The following is a 20511-nucleotide window of genomic DNA, read 5'->3' as shown; positions in this document are numbered from 1 at the left end:
GTGATCATATCTTCCTGACCTGAGTGAAATTAGTGTATTCGCAGTAGAGATTGAGAAGGGCTTCCTATTGAGAAAGAAGATAGTCCTAGTTGAAGGAAACATAAAGACTAGTGAAAGCAACAAAGTGAATGGTAATATTAGTGGCTTTCAGATAGCACTCTAATAATGCAAAATCTTTGTAATTGTTTCATTATAGAAAGGGTCACATGATGAACAGAGGGATGGAACATTGGGACTGATATTAAATTAGAGGCCGCCATCTGGTGTTTGGGTTAGAGATAAGTTTCCTGTGGAACAATAGATAGCCGCCAGTACTCACTGAACTCAAACAAGGTTATAGTGGGACATTTGAGATTGAGGTATAAATAATTGAATAAAGACACGTATTTGACAAGTTCCAATTATTGTTACTAAAATTCTATAGTTTGGGTAGCACAACTTATATAAGTATGAAGGAAATATAATCTACAAACATTTCCATCCGTTTCCATTACGTGGAACTGTGTCCCGAATTGAAGTATACTCAAGTAAATGTTTTTAGTACCAACTACTGACTTTTTGAAGATCTTAGCAGATTTGTTAAACAACAGGTTTCATATTTTGACTAGTTTATGTCCCAGGGACAGTTAGCACAGGACTGTATGTCAACGCAACAGTTAAAAAAGAAGGTGCCTATTCATCTTTACGGGACATCATATCAGCTGATGTGTCTGAAGTTTAAATCTGTATACGCATGGTTTTATCAAGACTTCCTGCCCAAGATGCAGTAAACTCGATTAATGATTAAGAAGGTTTAGGACTGATTAAACTGTAGCATAGTGAAAACTAACTACATGCTTATTTTCTTTCTTCAAGGGTTCATGGAATGTCCTCTACCAAGTTTTTGGTGCCTTGGAGTTAGTATGAAGGTAACTGAATCCGGCTGGTAAAGGAGCCCCAAATAAAGTAAGGTCATTTTGTTTGTTTAGTTTATATTTGTTAGTGGTGTTGATACTGATTTATTGCGTGGGGTCTTTTTATTTTTTATTTTAGTGGGTTTTTCACAGGTTAGAAAGGATGCACCTTAAAAGGCACACAAATGAATTTTTCTAAAATATCTATTGTCAGAGTTTTGTTTGCACACATGTCAATTATCTTGATAAGAAATGTACTGAACAACCCAATCTAAACCTGATACACTATGTTTGAAATATCGTTAAATAATGTGAGGTACAGGGAAATAAACACTCAATGGGGATGAATGACCTTTGACATCTGTTCTGACTTTCTGGTGAGGCCTGATCACTATCACTAGAAAGACTATAGACATTGGGTGAGATTTAATGGGTTATGTAAACACTAGTAATTAGGAAGAAGTTTATAATTTATCATCAACAGTCCTATGTGTGATTTGAAACACAAGACGGAGAGAGAGAGAGAGCGCTGACCCTGAATGAGGGACACCTGTCTCGTCTACTCTACCATTACCTTTTGGGAGAGAGTTAAGTTAAGATAGAGTCATCAAGGGTTGCAATTCTAATTTTATTTGTTATTTTAATTAACAGGCAGTGTTGTTTTTTGGGGGGCGCATGAATCACGATGTGATTCGTGTCCAAAAGGGGGAATTACCAATTCCCTGGAGCTCTTTGCTAAATATACAAATATATTTTCTTCCCATGCCTCCCAGTAAAAGGAAAAAAGGTATGTTGTTAATGATTGACAGTTACTCCAAATTGATTGAAGTTTTCCCCACCTCGAGTGATCTATAATGAAGTGTATTGCTGTCGTTTTGTTTTTGTCTTGCTTCAATACAAATCTCATCAGATTGGGTTTGCTGGATGGCCGGGATTTCTCCCTAAGAATTAGCCCTCCGACTCCCCGACCCTGTAACTCTGTGGTGAGATCGCCAAGATGATAGGGGAGTATAAGCCAATTTGGGGGGGAAAAAATGGTTTCAACTGTGTATTATTCTCTTTGACATTTGTATTAAGAATATTGGCAGAAGTACTAATTTGTCATACAGTGAATAATTTGTCATAAATAAAATTGTCTGGATTTCCTGAATCAGAAATGCCCTAAACTGTTGTTCTGATCTATCCTCTCTCAAGGTTATGGCGAAGGTGACCATAGATGGTATCTAGATGCATGGAAGGGATAATTTGACTGAGAACAGTGTAAACCTCATCCCCTCTAACCGGCTGAAGTAATGGCGACAATGGCGTTCACTATGGTCCTTCTCCACTTCTACCGTGAGATCTGAATCCGAGCCAGAAATCTGTACACAGCATCCAGTCGAAGCTATCAACTGCCTTTTCTCTCAGGAGTGCGACATGGGTCCATGTGGAGTGAGCATGGAGGAGATCCCATCCAAACTTCTCTCATGCTGCAGGTGTACTGGTAGGAAAATACATAATGGACTGTAAAACACAGTTGTGGCTCAGGCGAGAGAAATTGAGACATTATCAAGGGCCATCCACTTTGAACATGTGCCACTGGGAGGACGAACTGAAACGCCAGAAGAATGAATGCTGGGAGGGAGGAGGGTGGTCAACCATTCCCGTAATTAATTTAGTCTTATCCAAAATTGTTCATTTGAGGTATCAGGTTAATTGTGGAGGTCTGCACACTTCGAAATGTATATTACTTTAAACTAGAAATACATTGAGATACCAATCTTTCATTAACATGCCACTCGCGACAAAAGCTCCAGCTGAAATGTCATTGCCAGAATCCATAAATGAAATTGTGTAATGAAGCATATGTGTAACTGTATGAAGCAAAGGTCTAAAGCCATGGTTTTACAAGGATTGTAGAACCCAGAATGAAGGGTTTGAAATAATGAAGTGTCGATTTCCCTTACTTTAATAGGAGTACAGAACCTTTTGATAGAAGCTATAATCTAATGTTTAAATGAAAATGTAATGATAATTATCACAGATTGAGTGATACATTTTTTAAATGTTTGTGCTTTTCTAATAACCAATTTCTGTGCTCATGCAAGTTTCTGATTGCAGATATTGATGGTGTGGATTTGTTCAATTTGGCAGTACGCCCAGACCCTTGTTTTGAGAACGAAATACCTGTTTCAAGGGCTCTGCTTAGGGAGACGTAGCCTCGTGCGGTATTGGTCTGTCACATGCATGAACTAGTATTGGTCGGTCACATGAATGAAGCAAACGTTAATGATGAATTAATCATAAATTATGAATAAGCTAAATCATACAAATATAACATGTCTGCAGAATAGGGACAGGAACTAAAGGGACTGCCCCGGTAGAGCTTCTGACAGACGTTCACAATGGTGCATCAAGTTTGTTGGAACCGCTCCAGTTAACTGTTAATGTAGAATTTAAGATTGACTTCAAGTGTCCCATATGGAAGAATTTCCACGACAGAACCTTCAAAACAATATTGTGACCAAACATGCAACCCATGAATAGGAGAACGGGCTCATTGTAATGGCTGGAACGGAATAAATGGAAGTATCAAACAAACATATAGAAACCACTTTTGACTCCATTCCATTACAACCAGTCCTGCTATAAATCCTCCCACCAGTCGCCACTGATGTATAGCCTACTTCACTGTGGAAAAAGGGCCACAGTACGTGTCCTGTTATGATTTTCAGTTTGCTTCCTTCCATGACTGGTTTTTGCATTCTTCTCCCAGGATCATAAGGAAAAATCATCGAAAACAATTGCTATGTTTATTTACAATCCCCTTCTCCAAAAGGATTGCTCATTTACCTAGCGCTTATCAATTTATAAATGACAGTTCATGGATATTCGATCAGAAAATATAAAAGTAGATGCTTTGTCCACTTGGAGCCGTCAGGTTCGCTCGACCTTGGGGCTCTAATTCAATCTGTAAAGCTGCTTACAGATTCCACGATAGAAATGTAAAGTGAATTTCCGATTGAGCCGACATATGCAGCACTTACCGTGAATGCAGTCTCTGCTAAAGCAGGAACATTGCCATAACATTTCAGTCACGCTGTAAAGCTGAACTTTTGCAATGCGGATTGAATAGAGCCCCATACTCCTGGTTCTCTCACGCATAAAGGTGGTGGAATTATAAGGGAATTAAGTCCAGGTCAGAATATGGCGTAGCTGTAGCCATACCTTCGCTACACCTTCATTTCTGAGATATCCACTCCAAACAAATAGCGGGTGAATAGTCACTGAGATGGGGACCAGAGGGTCAATCTCGCTGATGTCCTGATGTCAAAGAATGTCTATTTATAGCCCTGGTTGCACCTTGCATTAACATGTGGTTTTCACGATCTGATCAAGGTTCTGTGTCTACTCATGTTTTTTTTAAATGTCTCTTATCCTTCCACTGTGTGTATTGTGACCAGATTTCCTGGTCCCTCCATGTATGAAAATTATTTGACAGATATTATTTGGCAGTCAGCGGTCAAAATCCTTTCCATGCAATAATTCAGAGACAAGATGATTAATAATAAATGACAACATCATTCAATTACCAGACATGTCAATCAACCATGTAAAAAGAAGTGAGAAATATCATGAAATATACGTAGTCACAATGTTATTACTAAACAATGTGAACATAAATATTAGTCCATCAGTGGTATTGTATCTACTGCATTATGTACGGTGTTATGTAGATCAGAGCATTCAGATAGGAGACCCTCGTCACGTACTTTTCACATTATGAATCAAAAATCATACATCCAAACATTGAGAGAAAAAAGTCCAAACTTCCCAAGTCATTGTATCGACAATTACTATATGCCCATAACGATAACATTAATAGTACAAGGGTCCAATTCCTTCAATTATCTTTCAACCAGCTTAAACTTTAACATGAACATTCCCTTTTTCATTTGTTAAATCACAATCAGCAATACGGTCACACTTTCCATTGACAGCAATGCAGCAGCACAGTTATCTACGGAGAGAGAATTTTTACAACTGGCTAGAACAGAATACTATTCAGAGGGGGGAGAAAACGAATCAACTTAAATTGATAGGATTGGTTTGAGGGTAGACCTAACAACTGCTCCGAAAGACGAAAATAGATCCATTTTTTTTTTTTTATACATTTCCCGAAAGGCCTTTTCAATACACACACATTCAGGAAATACTGTACACCATTAAAACATCCATTTGTTGTCCATTTCAGAAGGCAGCTTACATTCTCAGCAGTTCTGGGGTAAAACTTCCCCTAGGTACAGATCTATAGTAGGATCGGCTTCCCCTCCCCCAATCCTAACCTTAAAGGGATACTTTGGGATTTTGTCAATGGGAACTTTTATCTACTTCCCCAGAGTCAGATGAACTCAAGGATAGCATTTGTGTGGCTCTGCGTGCAGTTTGAAGGAAGTTGCTAACTCGAATGAGCATTTCCTAGCGAAACTACCTCCAACTTCGTTCATACTGGACGCAGAGACCATTGGTGGGGAAAATTCTAAACTGACCCTGACCGGCGTCTAGGGGCAACAGCACAAGTATCCTTTCAGAATCTGTAGACTACGCAAGTGAATATGGATTTGGCTTTCATCTTTCCTTCCCTAAAGTAATCCCTTCCATGACCTTCACCGGATTGTTTGATAGTTTTTTACATCTGGAGTAGACTAAGTGAGAAAAACACTGCAAGGGCCTAGATGGAAACAACTAGTAACTCCCCTACTCACATTTCCAATACAAATACACGTTTTCACCGGAAAAGAGACTCTTTGTGAAATGAAATCAACAAAAGTATAAAACACACTGTTTGGCCCTATACAGTAGCTCTGCAATCCTTTCCATTCATTAAATCTGATTATTTCAGTATCATTCTGTTCATATATAAATAAGGCAATAGTAAACATGATGCACTGCCCTCATTTGGGCCAATTGAGATAATGCATGTGACTAAACACATTTTCGCTTTGGGCCAATCAGTATAATTTAGTAAATACTGGATCTTCTATGGCAAGATACATCATTCACCCAAGTTTCATCAATTCAGGGCCAGTGGCAGTCTGAGATATCGCGTCTGACTAACGTATGAATGAAAGGACGGACACAGATCTACAGTCCCCTCTTCATCGTGGGGTACAATTATCTTGGGCATATGAAAAGGCTGAACGACACTGTCAATGTGGTTATACTGTTTCTATACAAGTATACATCACAACTACTCTGCCTTGCATACAACACAAAGCGTAATACAAACTCTCTCCAACCACTATCAGTTTAACACATCACCCAACAGTCAGGCAAGCCAGTCTCACCGACTTATCCCTTTGTGAATCCTGTCCCTTCGAGTTGTCTTGAACTGAAGTGCCTGCAATTCTCAACCTCCTTGCCCCACCTCTCACAAACCCCCATAATCCTCTGCTCCATTTGGTGTGAAATTAACGGAATGTGTTGACAGGAGAAAGAGAGAGAAAGCAGCTTCAGTCTTGATTTTTTCCGGTCTGATAATGAGCCCGTCACGGATGGCTTTGGCCATGACTCTGTTTCCTGGGGAACTGAATATCTTCCCTGGGAAAGATGGAGTGAAAGAAAGGAGGCGAAAGAGTGAGGCATGGAGGAGTGGAAACAATAAAAGCTTTCCTCATCAATGGATCATGACATGGAGCAAGGACACCAAGTTGACAGTGAACGCTAGGAGGACCAATTCAGGAGTTGCATGACTTGCAAGAAGCAGGGCAGGCCTTCATACACAGGCAAATATCTAACACTGGACACATGCACTTTCCAAAAACAGACACAACCTGGGTCACTTCTCTTTTCATCAGAAATAGATCCAAGTTAGTTTTTTTTTTTAACACCTACATACGGGTATGTACATTTAAACAATGGCTTTACTTCATTTTTTTTTTTTTGCAGTCTCATTGGAATCTATAAAAAGCGACGTTGTTTCTCGTTGGACAGTCTTGCGTGTACGATTTGGAGTGCCGAGTCGTGAACTGGAGTCTGAGGGTCTTCTCTGTAGATAGACAACCTTACAGTTATAGTCGCATGTGATAGCGCAGCTTCTCGATAAGGCACTGTAACTAGTGTCTACTGTCAGCAGCAATCAGGCCTTCTCTGTCACACACACACACACACACACACAGGTTGGGGTTTCCAATACAAATGCAGTCAATTCAGAGGGTAAACTTTTTTGTTTGTTTGTTTCTTGGAACATTTATTTCATTTTACTTTCTTGAATTGACTGAATTGAAATGCCCCCAACACTGACACACACGCCTACCCGGACACACTCCGGGGACAGTGGCAAAGTGTCCATTTCTAATGCTAGATACAGGAACTCTGAGCGTACCCCCTGCAAACGGTCAGCGCAAATGTGGATGTTTAACTATTCCAGAATAACTGGACCTTTTGCTATAACAGTATAAAAATGGAAGGACGGTAGCCCGAGGCGGCACCTTCATCTCAACAAATCTAGTCAGAGATGCTAATTAGGATAGAACTCGACGCAGCAATATCAGTGGAAATCAGGTACTGTTGTTTGAGTTCCCGGAAGAGACAACATGGTGGCTGAGATATTGCCTCCCATGGTAAGTGTTTCTTTTTGCCAGTTAAAACACACCCTAAAACAAGTTGTCAGGCCTTATATTCTCATTATCCAAACGGCCAACTTTCCCATTAATTTGCATAGGGGGCTGTTCGTGTGGTTCAGTCGAGGAGATGAGAACGGTCTAATAGTGTGTATGTGTTAAGAGGGTTTACAACTCAAAAGCTAGTATGTTGGAACTGGCCTTTTCACATTTTAAAAAGTCATCATCACGGCTATAAAACAAACAAAAAAAGACAGAAAAAGTAGAATTAACAAAATCAGAGCGAGTCCACAGGTAGCCATAAGCCAGAGGCGCCTGGGTACGGGTGCACATTTTAGGACACCCTCAGCCTCACACTACCCGAGGAATATAGTCATCTGCATCCAATGATATCGCAGTTCGTCCCACAGTTTCACCATTCTCTGTGTTTATCCACGCAATGTTCAGGGGAACGAGAAAGGTACTGAGCCACCAGCCTCTAATACCCAACCCCACCTTTCTGAAGTGTGAATGTCTATCAAGCAGTCCTGCAGTCACTGAGTTAGGGGAGAGGCTGGGTTTGGTGTTGGGCACCAACTCTACATATCAGGTGGAATGAGCAGGGAGTCAGAGCCCTGCAGTCATTTCCCACTCCTTACAGGCAGATAGATGCTTTTCACTCATATAGAGGTTGAATAAAGTGTCTCCTCACAGGTCCAGACAGAGCGTTTTAGTGATAAACTGACTTTGGGCGGGGCAAGGAAGGAGTCTCCACCCCCACCACGCAGCTAGAGCGCCTTCTCCTTGGCGATAATGATGGAGGCCTCCACGTCAGTTTCAGGTGAGGCCAGGGGCGGGACTTTGGCGGGAGTGGGCGGCTTCTCCTTCTTGGGGGAGGGGCTTCCTTTCTCTGCGTGGGAGATGGCCGAGTCTGCGATGCTGGACTTGGCGTCGTCAGGGGTGTGCTCGTTGGGGATGAGTGGAGCTGTAGTTTTCTACAGAGGGAACATGAAACAATAAGGATACTAATAGTAGCCAAAGACTGTAAACTATTGATAGCTGCCCTGTATTTGAATTCAGGGGATGTGAAAATGCAAGATATTGCACCAGTAAAAAAATACGGACAAAGTGAGGCACAAAATGGCTACAGTAGATGGCAACTGTAGACATTGCAATGTACAAAATGGCTATAGTAGGATAGACTAGACACCAGTACAAAATGGCATCTGTACAGACACAAAATGTCTACAGAACTGTGAGCTGCCGAGTACATTAATAGTATCTTTATAAAAAAAAAAGGAAAATGGTTTCTGCTCTACAGTACATTGTTCACCCCCTTTGCTCTCCTCCCTCTATGCAATTGATTTAGGCTATATTGTATGCACGTTCACTGTACTAATGCTTCGTGTCTGGCAAGCGGAAACCATTTAAGTGCCAGACAGTAAATTTGTGTGCGTGCGTACGTGCGTGCGTGGGCTTACTGTGGTCTGTGGCACTGGATTGCTCTGGGCGGCAGTGGACGCAGGAACAGGCAAATCATCCTGCGTCAGCCCTCTTCTGTCCAAGACACTGCCAAGGGGAGACAAACAGTTATCAACAACACCCTATTCACCCCTGAACAGAAAGGAGAGAGCGAGAGAGAAATGAGAGAAAGACAAAGGAGGGAGGTAAGGGAGGCTATAGGATGAGAGAGAGGAATAATATTAGAGACTAAGCAAACAAGAAAGTAGTGAGAATGAGATGAGGGAGGCAGGGAGGCAGGGTCGGAAAGGGCGGGAGGACCAGAGGGTGGCTATAGAGAAGAAGAATAGTAGAGGGAAGTTAGCAAGAGGAAGATAAAGAAAGAAGAAGCAAGAGAGAAAGAGACCATGAGAGGGTAAAACAATGAAAACCACAGCAGCAGAGTATTTTCTACACTAGTTAATCCTATGAGCACAGATAGTGCTCCTTCTGTACAGTACCTGGGGTATGCAGGCCCACATAACACTTCACAGCAGTTCTTGACAATGTTCTTGTGGCTGTAGGGGTTTTGCAGACGGTTCTTTCCCGACCATGAGCCTTTGATCTGTAAAACACAAAATACAGCCACCCGTAAAAAAAAAACGACTATATCTTGATTAGATCAGTACTGAAACCCCTGAGTCAATCACCTTTGGCAGTGATTACAGCTGAGAGTCTTTCTGGGTAAGTTTCCAAGGAGCTTTGCACTCCTGGATTGTACAACATTTACACATTATTATTTTTAAACTCTTCAAGCTCTGTCAAGTTGATTGTTGATAATTACTAGACTGCCATTCTTGCCATATTCAGGACAAAATTGAATTGCTTTGCAGTAACACTTTAGTGCCTTATTGCAACCATGATGCATGTTTTGGAATATTTTTTATACAAAACGTACAAACATCCTTTTCACTCCTCATTTGTCTCCTATCACAGCCATTAAACTATGTTTTAAAATCCCTGAGAGGTTTCCTTCCTCTCTGGCAACTGAGTTAGAAAGGACACCTGTATCTTTGTATTGATTGGGTGAATTGATACACCATCCAAAGATTAATGAATAGCTTCACCATGCTCAAATGGGATGTTCAGTGTCTCCTTTACCAATTGAGTTCAGTGTGTCAAATCGGAGGGCCTGTTGTCCGGACCTCTGGCAGTCTCTATGGGGGTGCCACAGGGTTCAATTCTCGGAATGACTCTTTTCTCTGTATATGTCAACGATGTCGCTCTTGCTGAGGGTGATTCCCTATTCCACCTCTACTCAGACGGGCCAGATGTATACATAACACATTGTCCAAAGAAGACACTATTAACAAACCTCCAAACAAGCTTCAATGCCATTACAACACTCCTTCGTGGCCTCCAACTGCTCTTAAACGCTAGTAAAACTAAATGCATGCTCTTCAACCGTCGCAGCCCACACCCGCCTGCCCGACTAGCCTCACTACTCTGGACGGTTCGGACTTAGAATATGTGGACAACTACAAATACCTAGGTGTCTGGCTAGACTGTATACTCTCCTTCCAGACTCATATTAAACATCTCCAATCCAAAATGAAATCTAGAATCAGCTTCCTATTTCGCAACAAAGCCTCCTTCACTCACGCCACCAAACATACCCTCGTAAAACTGACTATCCTACCGATCGACTTAATTTACAAAATAGTCTCCAACACTCTACTCAGCAAACTGGATGCAGTCTATCACAGTGCCATCTGTTTTGTCACAAAAGCCCCATATACCAACCACCACTGCGACCTGTATGCTCTAGTCAGCTGGCCCTCGCTACATATTCATCTCCAGACTCACTGGCTCCAGGTCATCTATAAGTCTATGCTAGGTAAAGCTCCGCCTTATCTCATCTCCGCGCTCCAGCAGGTAGATCTCACTGGTCATCCCCAATGCCAACACCTCATTTGGCCGCCTTTCCTTCCAGTTCTCTGCTGCCAATGACTGACACAAATTGTAAAAAGTCGCTGAAGCTGGAGACTTATTTCCCTCACTAACTTTAATCATCAGCTATCTGAGCAGCTAACTACGTCGCTGCAGCTGTACCTAGCCCATCTGTAAATAGCCCATTCAATCTACCTACCTCATCCCAATATTGTTTTTATTAACTTTTTCTGCTCTTTTGCTCACCAGTATTTCTACTTGCACATCATCTGCACATCTATCACTCATGTTAATTTGCTAAATTGTAATTACTTCGCTACTATGGCCTATTTATTGCCTTACCTCCTCACGCCATTTGCCCACACTGTATATAGACTTTTTTCTATTGTGTTATTGACTGTACACTTGTTTATTTCATGTGTAACTCTGTGTTGTTGTGTCGCACTGCTTTACTTTATCTTGGCTAGGTCGCAGTTGTAAATGAGAACTTGTTTTCAACTAGCCTACCTGGTTAAATAAAGGTGAAATAAAAATTAAAATAAAGTACCGTTCTTTGTGAGGCATTGGAAAACCTCCCTGGTCTTTGTGCTCTAAATGCACTGCTCTAGTGGTGGACCTTACAGACACAATTATGTGTACGGTACAGAGATGGGTTAATAGCAATTTATGTTGAGTCCATGCAAGTTATTATGAGACTTGTTAAGCACATTTTTACTCCTGAACGTATTTAGGCATGCCATAAAAGGGGTTGAATTCTTGACTCAAGACATTTCAGATTCATTTTTTAAAATTAATTTGTAAAAATGTCTAAAAACAAAATGACACTTTGACATTGTGTGTAGATCAGTGGCACAAAATCTAAATGTAATCCATTTTAAATTCAGGCTTTAACAAAATGTGGAAAAAGGCAAAGGGTGTGAATACTTTCTGAAGGCACTGTAGCAAGGAATACATTTCTTGTGCCTTCTCTTCCACACAGGGTAAATTCCATTTCAATTCGATTTCAATGAGGTATATTGTAATTTCAGTTCTGTAATTGACTGAATTGGAATGGAATAGACCCCAACCCTACTTCTGCCGAAAGCAAACACCCTTACAGAAAAATCTGACACTGCCTGTCTGGTTACCATTTTAAAAAATTATTTAATTATACTAATTTCCCTTTAGTTATACCTTATTCAAAAGTACAGTTCCATTTTTAGATTGTAATCCCACAGGGTTACACTTGACCTACAAAAAATATCTGGTGAGGGATTTAATAAATTCCTGATCAAAGTATAAGATAGGTATGTTAATATGCATGTATACAGGGCATATTGTCATTAAAAAGACCACATTCTTTAACATAATTCTGTGTTGACGGGTAGTGACACTAGGATATATTTCTCCAAAATGCAAATAATTCTTCACACAAAGAGTTATCAATGCATGAAGTATCCAGCTGGTAGGGTTGCAAAGCTACCCAAAATGTACCAAAGTTAGCGGAATCTTCGGTAATTAACAGGTAATCCACAGTCATTTAGGTCATTTATACTTGAACAAAAACAAGACAAACGCACACAAAATACATACAAAAGTATGTAGACACCCTTTCAAAATGAGTGGATTCGGCTATTTCAGCCACACCCGTTTCTGACAGTTTTATAAAATTGAGCACATCGCCATGCAATCTCCATAGACAAACATTGTCAGTAGAATGGCCTTACTGAAGACCTCAGTGACTTTCAACGGGGCAACTTCATAGGATGCCACCTTTCCAACAAGTCAGTTCGACAAATTTCTGCCCTGCTAGAGCTCCCCCAGTCAACTGTGAGAGCAACAACGGGTCGGTCAGCCACGAAGTGGTAGGCCACACAAACTCACAGAACAGGACCCCCCCCCCCCCCCCCCCCCCCCCCCCCCCCCGAGTGCTGAAGTGCATAAAAATAGTTATCCTCGGTTGAAACACTTACTACGGAGTTCCAAACTGCAACATCAGCACAATAACTTTGTCGGGAGGTTCATGAAATGGGTTTCCATGACCCGAGCAGCCGCACACAAGCGTAAGATCAAGACCCCACAGCAATTTTCCAACATCTAGCGGAAAGCCTTCCCAGAAAGTGGAGGCGGTGTCCACATACTTTTGGTCATGTAGCGCACATATTGTCCAGGAGTTTCTAGTGGACAGACCATATGGTTCAAGAGAAAATTGCGTAATTAATGACAAAAAGCATCTAATCAACAATTGCATTCATTTCAATGAACTCTGCAACTCTTCTAGCTATTGAATTTTTTCCCAACTGCAACCAGATTGGCACCAAAACATTTTTCAACATGGCCTATTGACAAAATCAAATAAATGTGTAAAAAAAATAATATTTCATGCTGAAACCCTCATATTAGACATCAATAGTTTTTACTATGTTTACGGTTTATATTTAGGATGATGTTTTACAGCTTTGTTATATATATTTTGATTTTAAAGTCATCTCATTTTATATATTTTACAGGTGATAAGGCCACACAGGGGGACAGAGATAATTACAAACTGCTGTGATAACCTGAAGTACCCAAAAAGGCCACTAGATGTCATTGATAAAATTCCCTCAAAACCCGCAAGTTACCAAAATTCTGGTTGTTTACTGGTAAACTTAGGAGGTTTCCAGTAATATACTGTCCCTTTGAAACCCTACCTGCTGGTGAATGTAATGGAAACAGAAATTCCTCAGGGTGTTCAGAAATATACTAGACCGGTCCTTTCAGGAGGTTAGACCTCAGATATACACTGACTGTACAAAACGATACAAATACCTTTAATAACTAATGTGTGGAAATATACCCAAACATGTAAAGGAGGAAATGACATTTTTCTACCTTTGTGTACCTATACAGGACACATCAACGAACGCATCGCATATTCATCACGATGCATTTCTGTGTAGTACAAATCAGGACCTATTCGGCTACAGTCATTCTGTTATCAGGTGTTAATCCACTTCACTTACCAAACTCAAGGTGTCATATCATATCATAGCCATTATTTTTTGCAGACATGTTTGAATTTTAATTCAGAGGAGAGATATTTAACTGAGGTTTTTTTCGAAAACTTGGTCACATTTTCATTGGAAATGGTTGAAAGTAGTCCTTCTGCATATAGACTTGTACGGTTTGTTAAACTTTTGTTTCGTGGTTTTGTCATTATGTTACCATGGAATTGTCCTCACTATTCAATAGGCTTTTGTAAACTTGTTGATGATTTATTGTTTATGTAATGCCAATGGATGTGAGTGTCTAAGACTGCTATGTAGTTATTAATCAAACTTGAAATTAGAATTAAATTACTTCTGCATTGCCATAGTCAGGCAGTAAAGCTTTGTCCCCACCATGGTCATGAAATCACACCGGTCTTGGGTACTGTATAAAAACCTACGACCAGTAAAGGTAGACCTTGCATTCATCAGAATAAGAAGTCTTTGCCTGCATTTGAAAACAAAGGCAGAGTAAATATTGCCATGGTCTATTTGATTGAATTCTAGCCCCCCCCCCACCAAGGCTACAAAGGAAAAAAAGGGTGTGTGGTTGCCAAGGTGATAGCTGACTGGAGAACTTGAGTGTTTACATCACCCACCCTGACTGTATATTTATCTTTCCAGCCATGCCATGTTAGCACTCCACTTTGAGCATTTAAAACAGAACCCTGGAGTGAAGCAGCTCCTATCAACTGACACAGGGTCAGGTCTTATTGCATTATGGTTAGGATTAGGGATAGCGTTAATCTGATCCCAGATCTGTGGTAATGTAAAAACTTTAACTCGAGTCCCGACTGTGTAGTCGCTACATTAGACGAGTTGCCTCCTACAACGTGCCAATGTTCCAGCAGGCACGCCTGTACTTAGACAACATCAGTTTAGCATAGAGGAAAGGTGGGACGTCCGGCTTTCTTACGTCACTGCCTAATCCGCTTGTTGCCCTAGTGTAAACACCCCTCAGACACAAAATAGCATCTAGAATATTTTGAATAAGTGCATTTCACAAGTGGCTAGTTTGTGTCAACCTTGAATAAAAACTACTGCAAAGGTTTGGCCTGAAAACTTTGGCTTTAAATTGCAACGTTCTGTCATGTCTGCCTACAAGCTATGGTAAGACTTTTTCATATGCACAATTCCTGTCTGCATTTTAAGCCGCGCCTACCAAATCTCATGATTTGTTGGGAGAGTTGTCTGAGGAGGACCCTTCCTGGATTTATTTTTCCCTTTTCGAAGTTACCAAGAGAATCCCTCATGATTTCTGAGACTACCAGCTGTGTCAATAATCTAAAACATCCTTCCTTCCTCATCTCCATAATCACCCGTGCTGGATAAAAAGAGGAGAGGCAGACAGTTTAAACTGTTGAGACACAGCCCCTGTAATAGGAGTAGTGAATGGTAGAGAATATATATACTCACATCCTCATTGGTGGTCTGGTTGAGGGAGATAAGATAAGAATGGAAGCCTGTCAGTCCCACTACTGACCACAAGGTGAAGAAGCACACCAACACTTCCAGCACAGTGGGATGGGGTTAAAGAAACAGGACAGAAACAGTAACAGTACTACAAGCGCTAAGTCCACAGGTCAAGGATAGGTCTTTGTCGAACATGCGGTTACTGCAATCACTACTGATTTAGATAATTTTATGTTAAATGCCCCAGGGATGATTCATTTTATAACTTCATATAACATGATTTGACTCAAACCTGTCTATCTTATGATTATTATGAATGTCTGATTCTTTTAGGTTTAAAAAGTAAACCACAGTGGCCCTATGGGTCAATAACCAGATGGTATTGTGAACTGTAGATTTATGTGGAACTGAAAGGATATGTTCCAGGTGTGTCTTGTAGTGTCTTCACAAACCCAGAGTCCACCGAGCCTGTAGAGAGGAGCACATAGTTCAAGAATGTTCTGTGGAGCATATACAGTGCATTCGGAAAGTATTCAGACCCTTGACTTTTTCCACTGTGATAGTTAGCCTTATTTTCAAATTGATTAAAATTGTTAGTTTTTTCCCCCCCACAAATCTACACACAATACTCCATAATGACAAAAATCTGGTTTTTAGGCATTTTTGCAAATGTATTAAAATTAGACATTTTACTCAGTACTTTGTTGAAGCACCTTTGGCAGCGATTACAGCCTCAAGTCTTTTGGGTCTGACACTACAAGCTTGGCACACCTGTATTTGGGGAGTTTCTCCCATTCTTCTCTGCAGATCCTCTCAAGCTCTGTCAGGCTCGATGGGGAGCGTCGCTGCACAGCTATTTTCAGGTCCCTCCAGAGATATTCGATCAGGTTCAAGTCTCTGGCAGGGCCACTCAGACATTCAGGGATTTGTTCTTAGCTGTGTGCTTAGGGTGAGTGCTTAGGGTCGTTGTCCTGTTGGAAGGTAAACCTTCTCCCCAGTCTGAGGTCCTGAGTGCTCTGGAGCCGGTTTTCATCAAGGATCTCTATGTACTTTACTCCCTTCATCTTTGCCTCGATCCTGACTAGTCTCCCAGTACCTGCCGCTGAAAAACATCCACACAGCATGATGCTGCCACCAACATGCTGCACCGTAGGGATGGTGCCAGGTTTCCTCCTGACGTGACGCTTGGTAATCAGGCCAAAGAGTTCAATCTTGGTTTCATCAGACCAGAGCATCTTGTTTCTCATGGTCTGAGAATCTTTAGGTGCCTTTTGCCAAACTCCAAGCCTGCTGTCATGTGCCTTTCACTGAGGAGTGTCTTCCGACTGGCCACTCTACCATAAAGGCCTAATTGGTGGAAACCTGCAGAGATCGTTGTGCTTCTGGAAGGTTCTCCAATCTCCACAGTGGAACTCCGGAGCTCTGGCAGAGTGACCATTGATTTCTTGCTCACCTCCCTGACCAAGGTCCTTCTCCCCCGATTGCTCCGTTTGGCCGGGCGGCCAGCTCTAGGAAGAGTCTTGGTGGTTCCGATTTTCTTCAATTTAAGAATGGAGGCCACTGTGTTCTTGGGGACCTTCAATGCTGCAGAAACGTTTTGATGCCCTTCCCCAGATCTGTTCTCTGACATGCACTGTCAAATGTGGGACCTTATATAGACAGGTGTGTGCCTTTCCAATCATGTCCAATCAATTGAATTTACCACAGTTTAAAACAGTTTAAAACAAGTTGTAGAAACATCTCAAGGATGATCATTGGAAACCGGATGGACCGAAGCTCAATTTCAAGTCTCATAGCAAAGGGTCTGAATAGTTATGAAAATTATTTTTTTATTTTTATAAATTAGCAAAAATGTCTAAAAACCTGTTTTTGCTTTGTCATTATGGGGTATTGAGTGTATATTGCTGAGGATTTATTTTTTATTTATTTCATTTTCGAATAACGAAACAAAATGTGAAAAAGTCAAGGGGTCTGAATACTTTCCAAAAGGCACGGTGAAACACACACACTGCTAATAAGCTCCAAGACGTACACTTACATATTCCCCTCACTCACTCGACCATTAAAAAAACAAAACTATTCATTCAAATTAGGGATAACATTGACAGTGCGCAGGCTGTGGCTTGAATTAAGATCACAAGCCTGGAGCCAATTATCCTGACTGTAAATGCCCTCTGCTTTTCCCTGCCATCTCGCTGTCTGTAAAGTCCCACGTATAGGAACAGATCAAAGGGAAGTGTGTGAGTGAGTGGGTCATCCAGGCAGTTACGCTCCAGTCAAGCCTCAGCTGAACTAGGTCTCTTTTTCATCATATTTAGTCCGCATCCCTCACTCTCTCACTGACCCTTCCCGATCGAATACACTCTCTCAACTGTCCAGAGTCACGGTTTCCCCGCACACCTGTGAATCGCCCAAATCTGTAAACACAGCCTTAAAGTACTGCCATGGTCTGAAACTGACCTGAATCTACATTTGCTTTTGTTATTCTATTCTGCTCTGGTCTCGACTGACACCTATGTAGCGAAACTATGAAGGAACAACAGTACTCACGCATCACCACGTGTACGATGGCGAAGGTGAAGATGTAGATGGTAAGCAGGGACAGGGACAGAGTGAACAGGTAGAAGTAGCGGTAGTTCCTCTTGCCCACACAGTTGCCCACCCAGGGGCAGTGATGGTCAAAACGATCTGTGGAAAAGAGGAGCGGGAGGCGGTCAAAGATGGAGAGGAGAGGGAAGAGGTTCTGTGGCCACGGGATCAAAATGTACAGTTCAACACAAACACAAAAACAAACTAAAGTTCAATTTAACTTGTGGAGGTGTCAATGAGTGCGTTGGATAGACCCTTCCCCAAAGTTCTGCTGGTTAAAGGTTGAACAAAAATGAAAATAAATTAAATAAAAAAATGATTTAGCTGGGTAGTCATTGAAAACTCATTCTGACAATAACAACCAAGTTCAACAAAGGTAAAGTAGCTATTAGCCAATGTCCTCTGCTTACGATAGGTCCCAATCCCTCAAACACAAGCACGCAGTTGACAGGAAATAAGAGCCATTTCCCTATAATTCCTTTTTCTCTGATCTAAATATAGTGAGCCCTGTTTCTTCATTACACTAGGACCAGAGCCAGAGTGAAGCTATCCAGGGTCAGACAGCTTTACACTTTTCTCCCTGTGGCAGACAACACGTACACATTAAAACATATATGATGGCAGCATGCAGGTGGGGCACTTCTGCATTGAAGCATATCTGGAATGAGGATAAACCATAAATATGATTTGTTGATGTACTGTATATAGAAAAGAGCCCAGTGTGTATAATCAACTACTAAATATTGTACGACAGGTTCATGGAAAACACCTTCCTTCCAGCTATTAACCACACCCACTAGTTTTACTCAAATATGTGAAAGATCTATGATTTTAATCACTACAATACCGCAACAGACTTGATTGCATTGAAGAAAGGTCACGTCTTTTGTTTTGTCCAACTCCTGTGCAAAGACAGATGATCATTAAACACACAGCCTTTATTGATTCATTGATCATATTGATCCCTTACTGCAGAGTGAAGGGGCCTGAGCCATAAGGAGGCTGGCTGGCTGTCCCAAGCTGCTGTGTCATGCTGGTTGTGTGTGACCAGCATGACACAGCACACGGATTTGGGGGGGTCATACACAATAACTGATGTTTAAAGACCAAATGCATGGTTCAATCATGACTAGCCAAAATACTGTTATTCTGCAAAGCTTGATATGTTCATGCACACACATGAAAAACTATCCTCAAGAAACATTCCAAAGAGTGTTTTGTAGAGATCTGGGAAGAATGAATATGCCAGCATTCCATGCCAGCATTCCAAATCCCCACTGGAAACCCATTCAGCTATAGAATGTCCCATCTCCGGATATGGAAATTATCAATAGAGATTTAGATTCAAACTATTTCCAATAAAAATGTTCTAAAACACTGACAAATAAATGTAGGTAAGTTCAAGGCTTGGGAAAACAAATAAAAACTTACATCAGCAGAATGTGTCCTTCACACGCTGATAAAAAAAATAAGCTAGTTTTCACACAATACCCAGTCTCTGAATGAATTGAAAATGTTATTTTCAGACTGAGAACAACAACATAATAACAACAACATAATAAGAACAAGATGAATTGACTGAAGGGAGAAGAGTGCTCTCTCTTACCCACACAGTTGTCACAGATACTGCAGTGTGAGGCGCGAGGCGGTCGGAAGATCTTGCAGGTGTGGCAATACTTCAGTTTGACGATCTGCCCGTTGATTTGGACGTTGCGGATCCGAGGTGGAGGCCGCTGCCCAGCCGGGACGTTCCCATTAGCCGCCTCTGAGATAACAAAAAGGTGGCCATTTGGGATTATACTCAGTTAACAAATGGAGTCATATCTATTCATGTTCATACTGTGTAGTGCAAGTTTCACACGCAGGTTAAGCCTAAATTGCCTTTAAATCAAGAATAATTATAATTTGGCTTCAGACATGTCTTAATCATGGATGATAATCCGCATTTAACAAGTTAGAAGTCATAGATCGACCACAGGCAAATTACATTAATTCAACTAAATATACCAGACTTAACCAGAATTCAAACAATTGACCCAGAGTGCCTCTACCACACACATAATCATATAGTAGAGCATCAATTCTATTGCATTGCCTGTTGCTAGCTCCATCGCCACACTTCAAAGTATTGTATTCAAAGCTGGTGGAAATGGAGCTTCCAGTCGGGTTTAATATCTACACAGTGAGGCCGTGAGTTTAGAGTCACAACGGCGGTTAAAAATGAAGGGCTTTTGGAAGCACACACAAATGTGAATCGTCGAACCTTGAGAATGTCGCTTCAGCCCAAGGTTCCACACACACACCGGTCAGTTATTTACCATGATGTTTAAGCATAGCAGGACTGTTATATTTTTTTAAAACTTATTAACCTGGACCTGGGACGATGAGTCTTGTTGTGCCAGGGTATGTAGTCCTGTTTACAGTAACTATGAATCGCTTAAAAGGAAAAATCCACTTCTTCCTTTAGAATTTACAGCGTTAAATACCACTTTTTTTTTGTGAACAAATGTTTCATTTGGTAGCAACATGAGAAATAGCTGTGGGAATCTGTTGCAATGCTCTCTCTATGGGCTGGCTGGCTAGCCAATAACACCAAAGACAATATCCGCATGTAACATGGCTGGTTAACTAACATCG

The 20511-nt window shown here is 41.2% G+C and overlaps 1 protein-coding gene across 1 annotated transcript in view; it reads right to left on the bottom strand.

Moving 5' to 3' along the window:
- Positions 1-4434: 4434 nt before the first annotated feature.
- LOC139390747 (palmitoyltransferase ZDHHC9-like) overlaps positions 4435-20511 on the bottom strand; it is a 46794-nt gene continuing 30717 nt past the window's right edge. Inside the window, exons 3-9 of the mRNA XM_071138088.1 lie at positions 19481-19639; positions 17836-17973; positions 15705-15753; positions 15289-15391; positions 9436-9539; positions 8956-9043; positions 4435-8469 (exon numbers count right to left, since the gene is read on the bottom strand). Of these exons, the coding sequence (XP_070994189.1) occupies positions 8263-8469; positions 8956-9043; positions 9436-9539; positions 15289-15391; positions 15705-15753; positions 17836-17973; positions 19481-19639 (848 nt within the window). The 3' untranslated portion in view covers positions 4435-8262. The remainder of the gene's footprint in view (positions 8470-8955; positions 9044-9435; positions 9540-15288; positions 15392-15704; positions 15754-17835; positions 17974-19480; positions 19640-20511) is intronic.

Source organism: Oncorhynchus clarkii, chromosome 31 (assembly GCF_045791955.1).
Source record: "Oncorhynchus clarkii lewisi isolate Uvic-CL-2024 chromosome 31, UVic_Ocla_1.0, whole genome shotgun sequence".
Classification (NCBI taxonomy): Eukaryota; Metazoa; Chordata; class Actinopteri; order Salmoniformes; family Salmonidae; genus Oncorhynchus; species Oncorhynchus clarkii.
This window is presented reverse-complemented; position numbering and strand designations above follow the sequence as displayed.